Below are 17,629 nucleotides of genomic sequence, written 5' to 3' on the forward strand. Positions count from 1 at the left end.
CACAACTGTGTGGCTTTGAATAAAAAATTAAATGAGAATTGTCCAGCTGACTAAATCATTTTTTCCTTCAATGATAGGGAAATAGGAGGACGGCTGCTGATGGTTGAAACCAGATTACCCAATGAATTGCCGGAGTTTGATGGAGATTTTTCACTGGAAGGGCTGCAGTTCTGGAAGACGGCCTTGTCGGCGATGACGCAAAATGCTAGACCTGGCTCCCCAGCTTTTACCGGGAATAGACATTCTACCGCTCAAAGGTTGGGGCTGAGCCTCGGAGGTTCTGAAGACCGAAAGATTATAATCCTGCCATGTAAAAGCCCACCCAGTTTACAACGAGTGCAGTTATGGCTGCAGGCCAAAAGAGAATACGAGCAGTCAAAGAAACGCTCAAAACATCGGCCTGGTCTAACTGAAAATACCAACCAGAATGCGTGCATGCCGCCTTCACCAGAATGTGGGGCTTCGCCAGCTGAAGAGCTGACTGAGGCAATTTCTGCAGTTCTGGACCAAGGACAAGCTGTAAAGCATGCTGAGCTAAGTGAAGTTCCCTCCTCTCCTGAAACACCACTGCTAAAAGAAGTCCCAGACCAGAACAATGTGAAACCTCAGTCTCCAGCAAACCAACCAACCAAGGTCACGCAGCCATTTGAAGATGATGATGATTACTATCGTGGGTACAGTTCTCCTGATTCACCACTTTTATCACCATGGCAGCAGCCAGCTTCTCCTAATGCAAGGCAGTGGGAAATTGATGAAGAAAATGGGGACATCATTAAGCCAACACCACCCATCAGCACGGAGACTGCAGCAGAGGATTGTCCATCATTGACCAGCAGTAGCGTGCCTTCAAATACTGGACAGTGTGATGAGCAGCAGCTGGAAAGATCACCCCTTCAGCCTAAAACAAAAACGGCAGAGAATTCAGCATCTGTTCTACATAGCACACCTTTCACACCAAGGATCAGAAGTGATGGAATTCCTGATGTTCTTTACTGCACTCCGATACAAATGGGTGAGCATTCATCTCCAGGTTTTAAACTGTTGATGCAAAATTAGATATCACTAATTCTTAAATCGGCTACTGATTTCATGTTGAAATTTCAATATAGTATCTTTTGTATAAGTTTGAGTATTACCCCCTCAAAATAATGCTCACTTTTAATAATTTCTACAAGATTGAGTTATCATAGACTTGCTCAAGGGCACCACGGTGGTGCAGTGGTTAACACAACTGCATCACAGCACTGAGGTTCCAGGTTCGATCCCGGCTCTGGGTCACTTTCTGTGTGGAGTTTGCATATTCTCCCCATGGTTGCGTGGGTTTCACCCCCACAACCCATAGATGTGCAGGGTAGGAGGATTGGCCATGATAAATTGCCCCTTAATTGGAAAAATTAATTGGGTACACTAAATTTATAAAAAAAAACATAGATTTTCTCAATGAGGTGTTCTAAAGAGCAGCTTAAAAGAGAAGGGGGTGGTATCAGGATGGAGGTGTTTAAGGAGGTGAAGCTCACTCTATCACTCTCTTGGTAGTGCAGTATTTTAACTTGTTAGTTATTCAACTAAACCTGTAGCTAGTGAAGCGTTTCATAGGTTCCTCTCAATGGTACTATTGCCTAACTATTTTAATGCCCAGAGACAGATGCACCAAATAATGTATAATGGCTCCTACACAAATACTGGATGAGCCGCACAGACCACATGGAAGTTGCAGCATTGGGAATGCTTTAATTCCATTCAGCATAATAGGTGATGCTTAGGGTTTACTGTGATCCTCGGTCATGTGTCAGCTTGGATTTAATAGTGTTATGGACCCGGGTTTAGAAAATTCCAAAGTATATCACGGAGTTCACCTGACCTTCAACTGTTTATTGATTTGGGTTACGAGGAGCACAAGGGCCTACCTTTCGGGTGTTATTCAACAGAAGCCGTAAGCACTTTTAATCAAAAACAAAATTTATTCTACAAATTTAGTTAATTTTATAAACATGCACAGTAAGCATTTTGATCAACTACCAACATAAATGCCCCACACAGCTACATCAATCTATGTGTAACCCTTAATAAATTCCCCCTTTAAGCTGTCCCAATTTAATAACAAGATCCCATAAACCAGAAAACAAAGGTGTGGCCCAGCACACAGCACTCAAGACCTGGTATAGGTACTATTTGTTTCCTGTCCAAAACAGCAGGTTTGGCTTCCTTCCAGAAAACAGTCATCATTTTTACGTTATCACGTAATCTGGAGACACCTTTTAAAATGCAGTGAGAGACTCCAAGATCCTTGTCTGTCTGAATACAGCGGCCAAATGTGGAAAAGAAAAAGCCAAACAACAGCTCCCAGCTCAAAAACGAAAGTAAAACTCAGCCACAGCCCAGCTCCACCCACACAATGACATCACTGAAGCCATTTGATAAGACAAAACATTTCTTAAAGGGACACTACCATGACAATAGCATCTCCTCACTTATTTACCAAATAAGTATCACAAGCTGCATCAGAGCTTGGTATGGCAACTGCTCTCAGCCCAAGACCCTAAGAAACTAGAGAGTCATGAACACAGCCCAGTCCATCACACGAACCCGCCTCCCATCCATTGATTCTGTCTGCACCTCCCGCTACCTTATAATAATAATCCTCTTTTTAAATTTGGAGTACCCAATTCTTTTTTTTCCAATTAAGGGGCAATTTAGAGTGGCCAATCCACCTCCCGAAGCAGACATGGGGAGAATGTGCAAACTCCACACGGACAGGGACCGGGATCGAAATCGGGTCTTCGGCGCCGTGAGTCAGCAGTGCTAACCACTGCACCACCGTGCCGCCCGATAATAATAATAACAATAATCTTTAATAGTGTCACAAGTAGACTTACATTACACTGCATTCAAGTTACTGTGATAATCCCCTTGTCCCCGCACTCCGGCGCCTGTTCGGGTACACCTGAGGAGAGAATTCAGAATGTCCAATTCACCTAATAAGCACAGACTTGTGGGATGAAACAGGAGCATCCAGAGGAAACCCACGCAGACACTGCGAGAATGTGTACCGACTCTGCACAGACAGTGACCCAAGCCGAGAATCAAACCTGGGTACCTGGCGTTGTGAAGCAACAGTGCTAACCACTGGTACCGTGCGGGCAGCATAATCAAAGACCCCACCCACTCCTGTTATTCTCTCTTCCAAGATGACACAAAAGTCTGCGAACACGCACAAATAGATTAAAAACAGCTTCTTCCCCATTGCTGCCAGACTCCTGAATGACCCTCTTATGAACTGAACTGATCTCTCTATGCATCTTCTCTACTGTGTAGCACTACACTCCGTGTGCTTCACACTATGTCTATGTATTTACACTGAGTATCTATCGTATGTCCTACGTTTTTCATGTATGGAACAATCAGTCTGGGCTGTACGCAGAACAATACTTTTCACCGTACCTCTGCACATAACAATCTAAATTCTGGCCCGAGTTAAACTCTATACAGCCTACGCCTCAATATAGCCTATGCCTCAATGAACTTTAGCAGTTTGGACTTGTGATTTATTTTTGTTTTGATGTGCAAATAATTTTATATGTTCAGAGCCCAGGCTTCAGAAGACAAGTCAAAGAAGGGCAAGTCACTCTGATACCTTGAGGAGAGTGCTACTGACGACTCAACTTAAGGTAATGCACAAGCAGAAGTTCCATGCATTGCAGTGTTTTTAAATATGCATGAATGTGCAGCCTTTTTCCCCCCGCAGACATCTTAAAATGCTAAATAAATTCAACAAAAGGCTTAACCTGCCTGTCCATGCCTTGGCATTCTTATGTTTCTGGTTTGTTATTAAAGTTTTGACATATGTGAGACTGATTAAGATGTTGCCTAGAGCATGCGATGAGGAAGGAATAAATAAAATGATAAATTTTCCACTTAATAATTTTGGAGGAAAAACTGATTTCAGGCCAGGAGTGCGAAAATGATCAGACATTTATGCAATGGTGCGGAGAACTAAATTAAGTAATTGGGATCTCACTCTTACCTAGGGGCTCTCCTTAGTGATGACCTGTAAAATTGAGAAGTCACGGTTGTGAAAGGAGAGATGTTGCTGAAACTTTCCTCCTTGCACTCACCAGGGCAAACACAACGCCAAATGCATTGAGTGCAAGGTGGAAAACCTCAGCAACATGTCTCTTTTCAATAATATTCAGGATCTGTACAACCAATTTGACTGTTTAGATACCTTGGACGGGATTCTCCTTCCAAGCAGCCGGCCCATGGGGTTTCATTTGTGGTCACCCCCATGCCATCAGGGAAATCTGCGAGTGTAAGTGTGGTGCCGGCAAAACGAAGGATCCCACCGGTGGAGAATCCAGCCTCTTACTTTTACATCCAGAACTGTTCTAAAATTTATTTTTATTACATTTTTTAAGAGTTTTACAAATTTATTATACAAACTATATCATTTGATAAATTTGTTCTAGTTATATTATGTAAATATATTATATCAACATTTTCAGACTATTGTGTCACAATATCAGCTCCTAGTTATCATTCTATCTATTAAGCGAATGCCCCAGCCTCGAGCACTTGCCATTTTTTCTCAATCCTCAGTCCCAAACATGGAAATTGAGGAAGTTAGGAGCTTGTGGTTAGCTATCTGAAAAAAGGAAACAAGTAGAGTTTCCACACGATGGGTCAAGATGGGCGGGGAAGTTTCATTTCCTTTAAAAGGATGTACCAGGAGGTAAATTAAGAACAACTGCCAGACTGAGAAATTATTTCCAATTGGAACAAAATCTTGGGTCGGAGCATCCACTACTGAGCCAGTGTTATTGATATGTGTACATGCACTCAATTTGCTGCCATTGCTTCGCAAGGCCGCAATCGCCAGGATGATGAGGGCGTTCTACTGGTGAAGGTACCTCTTTCTGGCACAACATAGAAAGTAGATGCAGGAGTAGGCCATTCGGCCCTTTGAGCCTGCACCACTATTCCATATGATTATGGCTGATCATGCAAGTTCAGTATCCCATTCCCGCTTTCTCTCCATACCCCTTCATCCCTTTAGCCACAAGGGCCAAGTCCAGCTCCCTCTTGAATATATCCAACCAGCTGGCCCCAACAGCTTTCGGTAGAGAATTCCACAACTTCACAACTCAGAGAGGTTCGTCCTCATCTCAGTCCCGAACAGCTTACCCTGTATACCTGCAGCAAGTCACCCTTACCCCTGCACTCAAATCCTCTGGCTACGAAGGCCAGCATACCATTAGCTATCCTCACAGCCTGCTGTACCTGCATGCCAACCTTCAGCGACCATTCCACCGTGACACCCAGGTCTCGTTGCACTTCTCCTTTTCCTAAACTGCCACCATTTAGATGATCTGTCTTCCTGTTTTTGCCACCAAAGTGGATAACCTCCCATTTGCTCACATCATATTGCATTTGCCAAGTATTTGCTCACTAAGCCAATCTGTCCAAGTCACGCTGCTTCCTCTTTGCATCCTCCTCACAGCACACACTGCCACCCAGCTTAGTGTTGTCTGCAAATTCCGAGATACTGCATGCAATTCTTTCGTCCAAATCATTGATGTATATTGTGTCTACGTTCAATAACGATATCAGGCGGTACCGCCCACACTGCTCTCGCTTCTTGCCCTTTTTCTTTTTCAAAAAGAAAATTGAGTATCCAATTCTTTTTTTTCCCATTTAAGGGGCAATTTGGCATATCCAATCCAGCTAATCCGTTTTCAATAATAATCACTTCTTGTCACGAGTACTATGAAAAGGCCCGAGTCACCACATTCCGGCGCCTGTTCGGGGAGGCTGGTACGGGAATTGAACCCATGCTGCTGGTCTTGTTCTTCATTACAAGTCAGCTGTTTAGCCCACTGTGCTAAACCGACCTCCAATATCAAAGTAGGAAGCCTGCGACAGTGTAGAGGGGTATTTCCCCCTCTCCCGAGCCTTGTTATACGCTCTCACCACCAGGACCCCGCCCAAACATTGAATAAAACTCCTCCGGAACCTCGTCCATACCTGGTGCCTTCCTTGCCTGCATCGCTCCATACTCTCCATCACCTACCTCAGTCCATTTGGGGCCCCCCAATCCCTGCACCAACTCCTCCTCCACCCTGGGAAACTCCAGCCCGTCCAGGAACCATCCCCTCCAGCTTCCCACTCACCATTATTATCGTCACCCTCTTATTCACCAGCACCACCATCTCCCTCGTCGTCATATTCAAGTCACAAATGGAACGCCTGTCCCACCCATCCTTTCCTCAACCTTGTCTAGTCCCCTATCTTTAAATGCGTCTCCAGCAAAAAGGCCACTGCAGTCTGTGTGCTGCAGTTCTGCTAGGAAAGGTTTTGATCATTCAGAATCAACAGGCCAGGGTGCTGTGTGGCTCGGAGGGCAACTTACAGGTCGTGGTCTCCTATGGATCTGCAGCCTTTGTCTTTCTACTTGGTAGAGGTTCAGGGATTTAGAAGGTGCTGTCGAAGGAGCCTTGGCAAATTGCTGTCGTGTAGATGGTTCACACTGCTACCACTGTGCAGCGGCAGTGGTGGAGAGAATGAATATTTGTGGAAGTGATGCCAATCAAGCCGGCTGCTTTGTCCTGGGTGGTGTCGAGATTCTTGTGTTTTGTTGGAGCTGAACTCAGCCAGGCAAGTGGAGACTATTCCATTACACTCCTGTCTTGTGCCTTGTAGATGGTGGACAGGCTTTGGGGAGTTAGAACATAGAACAGTACAGCACAGTACAGGCCCTTCAGCCCACGATGTTGTGCCGAAATTTATCCTACTCTAAGACCAACCTAACCTACACCCCTTCAATTTACTGCTGTCCATGTGCCTGTCCAAGAGTCGCTTAAATATCCCTAATGACTCTGACTCCACCACCTCTGCTGGCAGTGCATTCCACAATCCCACCACTCTGTGTAAAGAACCTACCTCTGACATCTCCCCTATACCTTCCTCCAATCACCTTAAAACTATGTGCACTCATGACAGCCATTTCCACCCTGGGGAAAAGTCTCTGGCTATCTACTCTGTCCATGCCTCTCATCACTTTGTACACCTCTATCAAGTCACCTCTCTGCCTTCTTCGCTCCAGTGAGAAAAGGCCGAGTTCCCTCAGCCTTTATTCATAAGACATGCCCTCCAGTCCAGGCAGCATCCTGGTAAATCTCCTCTGTACTCTCTCCAAAGCATCCACATCCTTCCTCTAACGAGGCGACCAGATTGTGTCCAATATTCCAAGTGTGGTCGAACTAGGGTTTTGTAAAGCTGCAGCAAAACCTCGCGGCTCTTAAACTCAATCCCCCTGTTAAGGAAAGCCAACACACCATACGCCTTCGTATCAACCCTATCAACCTGGGTGGCAACTTTCAGGAATCTATGTAGCTTTTTTAATGTAAAATGGATATTGCAATAGACTTTAACAGACAATGCCTACTGCACCTCCTCGTTCGCTCCCTTTTCCCCAGTAACATGGATGTTTAATGCCTTGGAGATACTTGAGCCAAGGAGCTGAATAATATGTGAATTATCTTATCCAACAGCTCCTCAAGCACTAATCTCTGTGGAACTGTCAACTTAATTTTTAAACTCTTACACCTGACCGATTGTCCGATTTACTGCTACTCTGTTGATTAGCAGCATGTCTGCTCAATGTACAATTCATGTGCTGGGTATATAAATTTACTGTAAACTTAAAAGCAAAATACTGCAGTCACCAGGGACCTGAAATAAAAACCAAAATTGCTGGAAAAAAACAGCCAGTCTGGCAGCATTTCAAGTCTAATATGACTAACGTTTGATAAGGCAGAACTTGAGTTGCTGAAAAAGTGCACTTTGTCTAAACTTTTTGTCTTGCACTGATCAAGACAATCACAAGAATACCAATTTCAGAGGAAAAAGTTACTTTATACTGCATGAGAGGAGGGTGCAGATTGGTTGGCAAGTGGACTCTATGCTGTTGCCATGGTAAATGCACCAGTTGATGGTGATAAACAATTAACTGCCAAGCATAATTTGGTATTTAAACCAGACAGCTTGACTCTGGTCAAGTTTCTGTGGAATGAACCAGCAAATTACTATCATTTATTTTGTTTGGCTAAAACAGGCATAATGTGTGTACATGATCTTTGTCTGCGAAGAACAGAACCCTGTGTACTAATGTGTAGCTCTCAGTACAGACGCATACATTTTGTTTTCATTTTGCCACAGTATAATCCTGACTGACGATCTTAAATTGGTTGTCAACTTATTTTTTAGCACACTGAGGATTAGTTAGCATATCCAATAGTATTTATCAACAGCAAGCCCCTCCCAATGTTTGCAAAGGACAAAATACAGCCCATGCTGGCAAAAACAATATCCAACATTAGATAGGATTCTGCAATCGGCAACTTAATTGCTAAATAACCCTCAGTGAGCTAAAAGTTAGGCTGACAATTGATTTAAATTTGTTAGTCGGGGTTAGTGTTGAACATTTGCATGTAGTAATATTAATAATAATTGCTTACTGTCGCAAGTAGGCTTCAATGAAGTTAGTGAAAACCCCTAGTCGCCACATTCCGGCGCCTGTTCGGGGAGGCCGGTACAATAATTGAACCCGCGCTGCTGCCTTGTTCTGCATTACAAGCCAGCCGTTTAGCCCACTGCCAAACCAGCCCCAACATTTTTTTCCTCTGAAATTGGTATTCTTGTGATTGTCTTGATCAGTGCAAGACAAAGTTTTGACAAAATGTACTACTTCAGCAATATTCAAGTTCTGCATTATCAAACGTATGTACTGAAGGCTACATATATTAATACACAGGGCTTGTTCTTTGCAGACAGAAAGAACATGTATACATATTGCGCCTGTTTCAGCTGAACAAAATAAGTGATAACCATTCGCTGGTTCATTCCTCAGGACAGTGCCTTCTCCAATCAAAGTAAAGTTGCCTGATTTAAATTTCAAACAATGCGTGTCAGTTAACTGTCAGTCACCGTCAACTAGTGCACTCTCCATGGCAATGTTCAGAGTCCAATTGCCAACCAATCAGCACCCTCTTCTCATACAATATAAAGTTGTTGCTTCCCCTGACGGTAGCACATTGCTTCACAGCACCAGGGATCATGTTCGATTCCCCACTGGGTCACTGTCTGTGCTGAGTCTGCATGTTCTCCCTGTGTCTGCGTGGGTTTCCTCTATTGCTCCGGTTTTCTCCCACAAGTCCCGAAAGACGTGCTTGTGAACTGAGCAAACATTTTCCAAACCAAACTAATTGTGACTGAAGTTTCTTTGATTTGTTGCTGGACCATGCTTTTCTTATTCTGATGCTAAACCGTTCTTTGGAGCTAGCTAGATTGTTGGTTACAGTGGTTATTTACACACATCCCAATGGTTTTACATGATGCATTTGCAAAAAGAGCTTTATTTTGCATAGCATCTGAACTTGTGTTGCTGCAGTAACAAGCAATGTCTCACAAACACTGTCATTTGATGAACATTTGCTTTAAAGCAGCAGGTATACAAATGTACAGATTTATGACAACCAGTTCATTTCACATTGATGTAATTCAAGGTTCTCGTATTAGCGAGCAAATATCTAGAAACACAACTGCAATTACTATATATCAAAAACAATCTGTTTTGGAACTTCACAATTGTATATGATCATCTTTGTGCATTTTCCAGAACCAGTTTGCTTTTCAACCTTCGAAGAAAAGTGTGTCTCAGATAGAAGGGCCAACTCTAAACAACTCTTATGGCTTCAAAGTCAGCCAACAAAACCTCCAGGAGGCAAAAGCTTTGCATGAGGTATTGTGTTTTCTCTATGCAGGTCATTTAATATGCAGGTTACGGTCATTTTATTTTTTTTTAATAAAGTAAGAAAAGCGTGGCTTCGTTTATAAAAGGATAGAATTGAAAGGAAGTTCTGTTTAACTTGTATAGACTTTACTGCACCTAGGATTTTGTGAAAATTGCTCGCCTCCAATTAAAGGAAAGAATTTGGAGGCATTGGAGAAGGGTAGCATGGTGGTTAGCATAAATGCTTCACAGCTCCAGGGTCCCAGGTTCGATTCCCGGCTGGGTCACTGTCTGTGTGGAGTCTGCACGTCCTCCCCCTGTGTGCGTGGGTTTTCTCCGGGTGCTCCGGTTTCCTCCCACAGTCCAAAGATGTGCGGGTTAGGTGGATTGGCCATGCTAAATTGCCCGTAGAGTCCTAATAAAAGTAAGGTTAAGGGGGATGTTGTTGGGTTACGGGTATAGGGTGGATATGTGGGTTTGAGTAGGGTGATCATGGCTCGGCACAACATTGAGGGCTGAAGGGCCTGTTCTGTGCTGTACTGTTCTATGTTCTATGTTCTATTATCAGGAAAGATTGAACAAATTGGGACGCTTTTAAATGAGAATGTATAATGGGGAGATGTGGCATAGTGGTAATGCCATTGGAATAGAAATCCAGAAGTCCAGGCCATGATCCGAGGACATGGGTTCAAATCCAACGATTCATAAATCTGGAATAAAGAGCTAATATTGGTAGTTCTGACTACAAAAGCCCACCATTTTTTAAAATAAAATTTCTATAAATTTAGAGTACCCAATTATTATTTTTTTTCTAATTAAGGGCCAATTTAGCGTGGCCAATCCACCTAACCTGCAGGGTTGTGGGGGTGAAACCCATGCAGACACTGGGAGAGTGTGCAAACTCCACACGGGCCGGGATCGAACCTGGGTCCTCAGTGGCGTGAGGCAGCAGAGCTAACCAATGTGCCACATGCTGCCCCTTAAAAACCCATCTTGTTCACCAATGCCCTTTAGGGTGTGATCCCAGCCCATTAGCAGTGTGACTGCCCTCTGAAATGACCTCATTCCAAGGGTGATTCGGAATGGGCAACAAATGCTGACCTTGCCAGCGACGGCCACATCCAATAAAATAATAGTTTGTTAGGTTGGACATGGGACACCAGAACTAATGGCAGTAAGTATACGCTAATTAATAAATGCAAGTGCAAATTCAGGGGAAACTTCTTTAACTCCAGGAAACTCTACTACAAGTAGAAGTGGAGGCAACAAGCAAAGATGCGTTTAAGGAAAAACTAGATGAACGTGAGAAAGAGAAACGGAGGACTTTAAATGAAGAAGGGTTGCTTTAATTTTAAGATTATGCCCCCTTGTCCAGTACAAAGAGACACCTGAGACGATGGCATAGTGATAATGTCACTAGACTAGTTATCCACAGCTGATAGGTCTACAATTTCATGGTAAGCCAGATCAGGAAGGTTAAAAGTACTTTTTGGTTAAGGGTATACAAAGTTTAGAACACACCATCCCAAATTGATTAAGGCGGGTATTCTCCGTCGGCCGACGGCAGAATCGGGGGAAGCGATTGGGCGGAAAATTGGTTTTGACGCCAAAATTGTAGCAGGTGCTGGTTTCACGCCAAATTACAAATCTTCAGTGCCTTAACACAGCGTCAATGCGTTCCAGAGCGAACGTATGTCATTGGCCTATCATTAGCAGGCCTGACTTGATATTTTTCACGGCCTCCGCGATCCTCCGTCTCCACGGGGACGAATTCCCAATGGCGAGGTTCACTTGTGCTTCTAAAAATCGTGAAACAAGGGCAGCACGGTGGTGCAGTGGGTTAGCCTTGCTGCCTCATGGCACTGAGGTCCCAGGTTCGATCCCGGCCCTGGGTCACTGTCCGTGTAGAGTTTGCACATTCTCCGTGTCTGCGTGGGTTTCACCCCCAGATGTGCAGATTAGGTGGATTGGCCACGCTAAATTGCACCTTAATTGGAATAAAATAATTGGGTGCACTGCATTTATATTTTAAAAATTGTATGTGCAGCTGGTCAGCCTCCTGAGTGGCAATCACGGACCTAGCGAATCCCACACCGTTTCTCATTGGAATCAATTGTGTTCCACGTGGCACTGGTGCTAGCCCCTCCCCGGTCGCTGAATTGGTCCAGGTGTGATGCCAGTTTTGAATCCTCCCCGGTGTCAACACTTGTGTCTGAGGAATGAAGAATCCCGCCGTTAAACTTTGATTTTGCATGCCAGATTTCACGTAGTTTTTTTGAAACTTTTTTTAAAATCTGCATTTCGCCACAAAAACAAAATGCCATGGGTGTTGGAAATCTGGGGGGAAAAAAACAGGAAATGCTGGAAATATTCGGGAAGTCAGGCGGCACCTGTCGAGACGAAAACAGAAATAAAATTTTGGGTCTGTGAAGAAAAGTTGCAGACCTTTTCTGTCCAAAGATGCTGCCCCACCTGCTGAGTATTTCCAGCATTTTCTGTTTTCAGTCATGATTTCTATACCCTCTGCTTGGACTAACGTTTACGACAGTTTCATGATTAAGAATTAAATGTGATGTGCATTAGTTCTCTGACCCATTTCTCTTTTCAGGTGCAGTACCTTGTACTCATGAGTATGGAATTACATGCTCGTTCCAGACGTGATTTGGAGCCTGATCCTGAATTTGACCCCATCTGTGCCTTATTCTACTGTGTTTCTTCTGATGCACTGCTACCACAAACAAACAAAACTGAAGTTATTGGTGCTATAATAATTGATAAGGACCATATCGGCTCCAACAAAGGTGCCTCGCCTTCTGGTAAGCAATGGGGCAAATAGTCACTACATTAATAATTGTTGGCAGTAATTGGTATACTTGTCAGCATACTGTCATAATAATTCATTAATATATCATTAGCATAAATGACATGGAGAATGCAGAAACTGCTCAACAAGCCACACGTTGCAATCGCACATTACCACCCGAATCAGAGGCCTATTGTGTATTCGCTGTGCTAATATTCTGCATGTTAAGGGAGGGCAAACCACTTTTGTTCATATTTGTTTTGTGAAAATAAATGTTCACTCGGGTGACTAAGTGCGCTCCAATATTTTCATTTACTCAGATTTGCTGCTGAATTCCACTCAGCCAGCACCTCTTATGCTTTACCTGTTTGAAAATATTTATGGTTAAATGGAACGAGGTAATTGCTATCTTAATTTACTACTGATTGCTTCTTAAATTAATCCATAATTTGTTCTCTTTGACCCACTAAATAAACCCTGTGTACCAGAAAGGTTATACTACAATAACAATCTGAATTTATATTGTGCTCTTTAATGTAGAAAGATATCCAATGACTGTTTGCTATTTGTAAATGGGCTATGATCGGTTTTGAAAGTACTGCACTTTCACTGCACAGGCGTTCAAATCTTGCTCCAAGTGTTGACCTCGAGCATAACAGTTGTAAAATGTAGAATCTCTGTGGTCTGCAATTGTTGAAGAAGGTGTTAACTTGAGGTTATATTTACGTCTATACTTGTAAATCTTTCTAATTCACCAAATTGCTGAAGTAGTCATTCTTGTATTAAAAGGACATCGCAGCAGTGACCAATTCTGTCCTTGCCCAACATGAGTACTTTCTAACTGCGGTAACTGCATAACGGCAAATGGGTTTCCTTTCTTTCCTTCCTACACAAGACCAGTTTCAGTGCCCAGCTGAAGTGCAGTGAGGGAGACTCCACGTTAATACTTGGATACCAGAAAAGGACACCTTTTACAATTTTAGAGTACCCAATTTACTTTTTTCCCCAATTTAGCGTGTCCAATTCACCTTCCCTGCACATCTTTGGGTTGTGGGGGGTCAGACCCACACAGAGACGGGGAGAATGTGCAAACTCCACGCAGACAGTGACACATCTTATCATTTAAAAAAAATTTTTTTAAGAGATTTTCCATTTTACAATAAATTTTACAACAAAAGCCATATTACCCACAGCAGATGATTCATAAAACCAGCAAAACAAAAACCCCACCCCATCCACCAAGAAAAGAAAGAAAACCAAAAACAAGCAAACATAACAAATCCCCACCCAGCAACTGACAGTGACTAATTCCTTAAAGCAGGTGATGAATGGCTGCCATCTCTAGTCAAATTCTTCAACCAACCCCCTAACAGTGTACTGGACTTTCTCCAGGTATAAGAATTTCATTAGCTGACCCAACCATGCCGAGGCGCTGGGCAGAGTGGAAGGCTTCCATCCCAGCAGAACTCGCCTCGGGTAATGAACATGGTGAAGGCAAGTCCAACACCCCAAAAATGGCCTTCAGACGACAAGGCTCCAATCGATATTCAAAATTGCTGACATGGTGCTGAAGGAGACCCAAAAGCTTACCAGTTTGGGGCAAGACCAGAACATGTATGATTGGACCCCAGAACACTGCTGGCACCTGTCTTCTACCTCCAGAAAGAAACCACTCATCCTAGTTTTGGTCAGGTGCACCCAAGCACCAGTTTAAGCTGGATTAGACCAAGCCACTCACATGAAGACACGGAGTTAACCCTACGAAGGGCCTCGCGTCAACATCACACCTCGGCATCCAATATAGTTCCCAACTCCCTCTCCCGCTTTGTCGTCACCCCATCCACCACTCCAAATTCTTGGACAAAATTTGCCCATAAATACCAGGCGTGCTACCCTCCTCCAATCCCGTCAGCGAAAGGATCCTTCCCAACAGAGACATCCACGGAAAATATTGGGAAGGCCACCCGTACAAAATTCCTGATCTGGAGGTACCTGACAGAGTTCAACCCCAAGCTTCACTGACAATTCCTCCAAGCTGGCAAACCATCCTCGACAAACAAATCCCCATATCTCTCCAAACCCTTCCCTTTCCACACCCCAAATGTGGAGTCCAGTCGCGCTGGCTCAAATAAGCGATTCGTACAGATAGGGGCCATCCTCTATATGGATTGTCTCCATATCCTTAAAGTGAACACGACCACCGGGTTAGAGGAGAAAATGGAAGGGAGGCTGTCACCCATGCGCAAAGTCAAGATCCCCTACACGACCTCACCCCTATCTATCCCCATATGGAAACTGGGTCACTGCACCTGCTCGTCATTGATCGCCCAGTAATGAAGCAAATTCAGCAATGCTAGGCTCCAGCAACTGCCTATCCCTTTGAAGAAGTACCCTACGGAACCTCAGGTTTTGCCTGCCCATATAGAGGATGAGACCAACATATTCTCTCAAAAAAGATTTAGGAAGGAAGACCAGAAGACATTGAAACATATACTTTTGAAGAATATTCATTTAATAGACTGGACTCTGCCGCCAAGGACAGGGAACGGTTGCCGCATTTTTGTAGGTGGACATAACCTTGTCCACCAGACTTGCGAAGTTCAATTTGAGGCCGGGCCCAATCACGGGCCACCTTAATACTCCGATACCTGAAGCTAGAGCTGGCCAAGTGAAAATATAGCACCCCCAAGTTGGCTCCCCTCCTGGGGTTGATCGGAAAATATTCGTTCTTTTCCAGATTCCATTTAGAATTCGAAAATGAATCTCGGTAGCTCTATCAACCATAGTGGGGACCAAGTCCGTAACAGAAAGCAACAGATCATCAGCATAAAGGGACAGCCTATGTTCCATCCCTCCACTCTTTATTCCCTTCCACTTACCCGAACCCCTAGATATGGCTAAGGGCTCAATTGCTAATGCAAATAGGAGGGGGAGAGAGACATCGGACACACTCTTGTCTGGTCCCCCTATTCAAATGGAAGTACCCTGAACTTGAGGAATTAGTATGAACACTAGCCAAAGGGGTCCTATACAACATCCGTACCCATGAAATCAATTTTGACCCAAGACCAAACCCCTCCAGAAGGTCGAACTGTTATCTCCACTCCACCCTGTCAAATGCCTTCTCGGTACCTAAAGACACAACCACCTCCGGCTCAGCCCCTCCGGCCGGGAGAGAACAACATTCAACAGCCTCCGAATATTGGCTGACAATTGCCAGCCTTATCTGCCTGTCTGATCCTCCGCAGTCACCTCCGGGAGACAGGGCCTTACTTACCATCAGCACCTTAGCCAGTATCTTGGCGTCCACATTTAACAGCGTGATAGGCCGGTATGCAACACACTCTGTTGAGTCCTTATTTTTCTTCAACAGAAGGGAAATCTAGACCTGCAAGTTTGTAGCAGGCAGAGATCCCTGGGACAAAGTCATTAAACATCGACTGGCAACAGGACCAACTGAGCCACAAATTGATTCCATTGGAAACCCATCAGGCCCAGGAGCTTTACCAGTTTGCATCTGCCCATTATCTCTCAAAATCTCCTCGGGGCCTTGCTCCAAATCTTCCCCTCTCTCATCCCTCACCACCGGAAACGCCAACCCATCTAAAAATGTCAACATGTCCAACAGAGGGCTCCGACCGATAAAGGTTCTTATTATAAAACCCCAAATGCAGCATTAACTTTATCTGGGCAGAAACCAACCTCTCACTTGAGTCCCTAACCCAAATAATCTCTCAGGAAGCTGCCTGTAGCATCAGTTGATGAGCTAACCGACAGCTGGCCTTCTCCCCATAATCGTAATGACCCTCCTCGAATGCCACAACTGTCTCACCGCCTTTCCTGTCAACAACAGATTGAATTGTGTCTGCAGCTTCTCTCTGCAGCCACCAGAAAAAAGGTGATCCCAGAATACATTTTCTGTACTGGAGGGAAGAACGACAATTCTTCACCCCTGGGTGCCGGAACCTCCATGGACCAGCCCCCCCCACTAACGATTTGGCCTAGAATGGTATAACTTCTAATTTAGCACGCCATGTAAATCATCTCCAAAAATTAATTGGTGTGTATCCAGATCCGGAATGGAAGCCAACAGCTTCCTAATAAATGGTGCATCATCCCACTTCAGGACATATACGTTAACTAATACCACCAACATGCCTTACCTGCCAAAGACCCTGTAACCATTACGTACCAACCGTATGGGTCCACCACAACCTTGTCCACAGAATAAAGAACTCGCGTTTATTGATTAAAATTGCTGCCCCTGCCATCTTCGCCCGAGTGAAAGACCTGGCTCATCCATCCCCATCGCAGTCAGATCTGGTCCCTCACCTGAGTCTCCTGCAAAAACACCACATCAGCCCTCAAATTCTTCAGGTGAGTTCAAACTCGACCTTTTCACTGCCCCCCCCCCCCCCCCCCCCCCCCCAAATCCCCTTGCATTCCAGTTGACCAACTGAATTGGGGGTCCTCCGCACCCCACCCCCTTCCAAATCTGGAGTCAGCCATTTCCACCGTGAAGGATTATCAAGCGCCTGCCTGGAGAATGTAGGCCTAAGGCCCACCCAAGATGGCCACCAAACCAACCCAAAAAATGAAACCAAGAAAAGTCCATGATCCCCATCGGAAAGCTAGCCTCCCACCCCTTCCCTTGAACCAAATCCCACTCAAACATCCATATTAACTGCATTCCAAAGAACAATAACCCCATTTTATATGCTTTTCTCTCTATGATCATCTTGGAAAATATGTTAACCACTGGTTTCATTTGAATGAATAGCAGAGGCCCTGGTTTACTCCAGATGGCCTGAGCTGATATGCTGTTGGGTAGCATTTTGCAGCATCAAGTGTTACTCTGAATTTTGCAAGGTTGGTTACGTTTTGACATGAGTGAATTTGTATTGTGTTTATTCACTATTTCAGGACTAGGGCGCAAAGCCCCATTGCTCGTTAGATCTGCTGTCACAGGCCTTCAAGTTTGTTACGTGAATGATGAAAAGGAACTGTTTCAGGAACTCATTAATATCATCAGAAGGTAA

At 44.3% G+C, this 17,629-nt stretch overlaps 1 protein-coding gene across 1 annotated transcript in view; it reads left to right on the forward strand.

Moving 5' to 3' along the window:
- Nucleotides 1–17,629, forward strand: part of rev3l (REV3 like, DNA directed polymerase zeta catalytic subunit) — a 244,539-nt gene that overhangs the window by 166,209 nt on the left and 60,701 nt on the right. The window contains exons 14-18 of the mRNA XM_038799147.1: nt 78–1,012; nt 3,586–3,668; nt 9,674–9,796; nt 12,396–12,603; nt 17,514–17,625. Of these exons, the coding sequence (XP_038655075.1) occupies nt 78–1,012; nt 3,586–3,668; nt 9,674–9,796; nt 12,396–12,603; nt 17,514–17,625 (1,461 nt within the window). The remainder of the gene's footprint in view (nt 1–77; nt 1,013–3,585; nt 3,669–9,673; nt 9,797–12,395; nt 12,604–17,513; nt 17,626–17,629) is intronic.

Source organism: Scyliorhinus canicula, chromosome 6 (assembly GCF_902713615.1).
Source record: "Scyliorhinus canicula chromosome 6, sScyCan1.1, whole genome shotgun sequence".
In the NCBI taxonomy this organism is placed as follows: domain Eukaryota; kingdom Metazoa; phylum Chordata; class Chondrichthyes; order Carcharhiniformes; family Scyliorhinidae; genus Scyliorhinus; species Scyliorhinus canicula.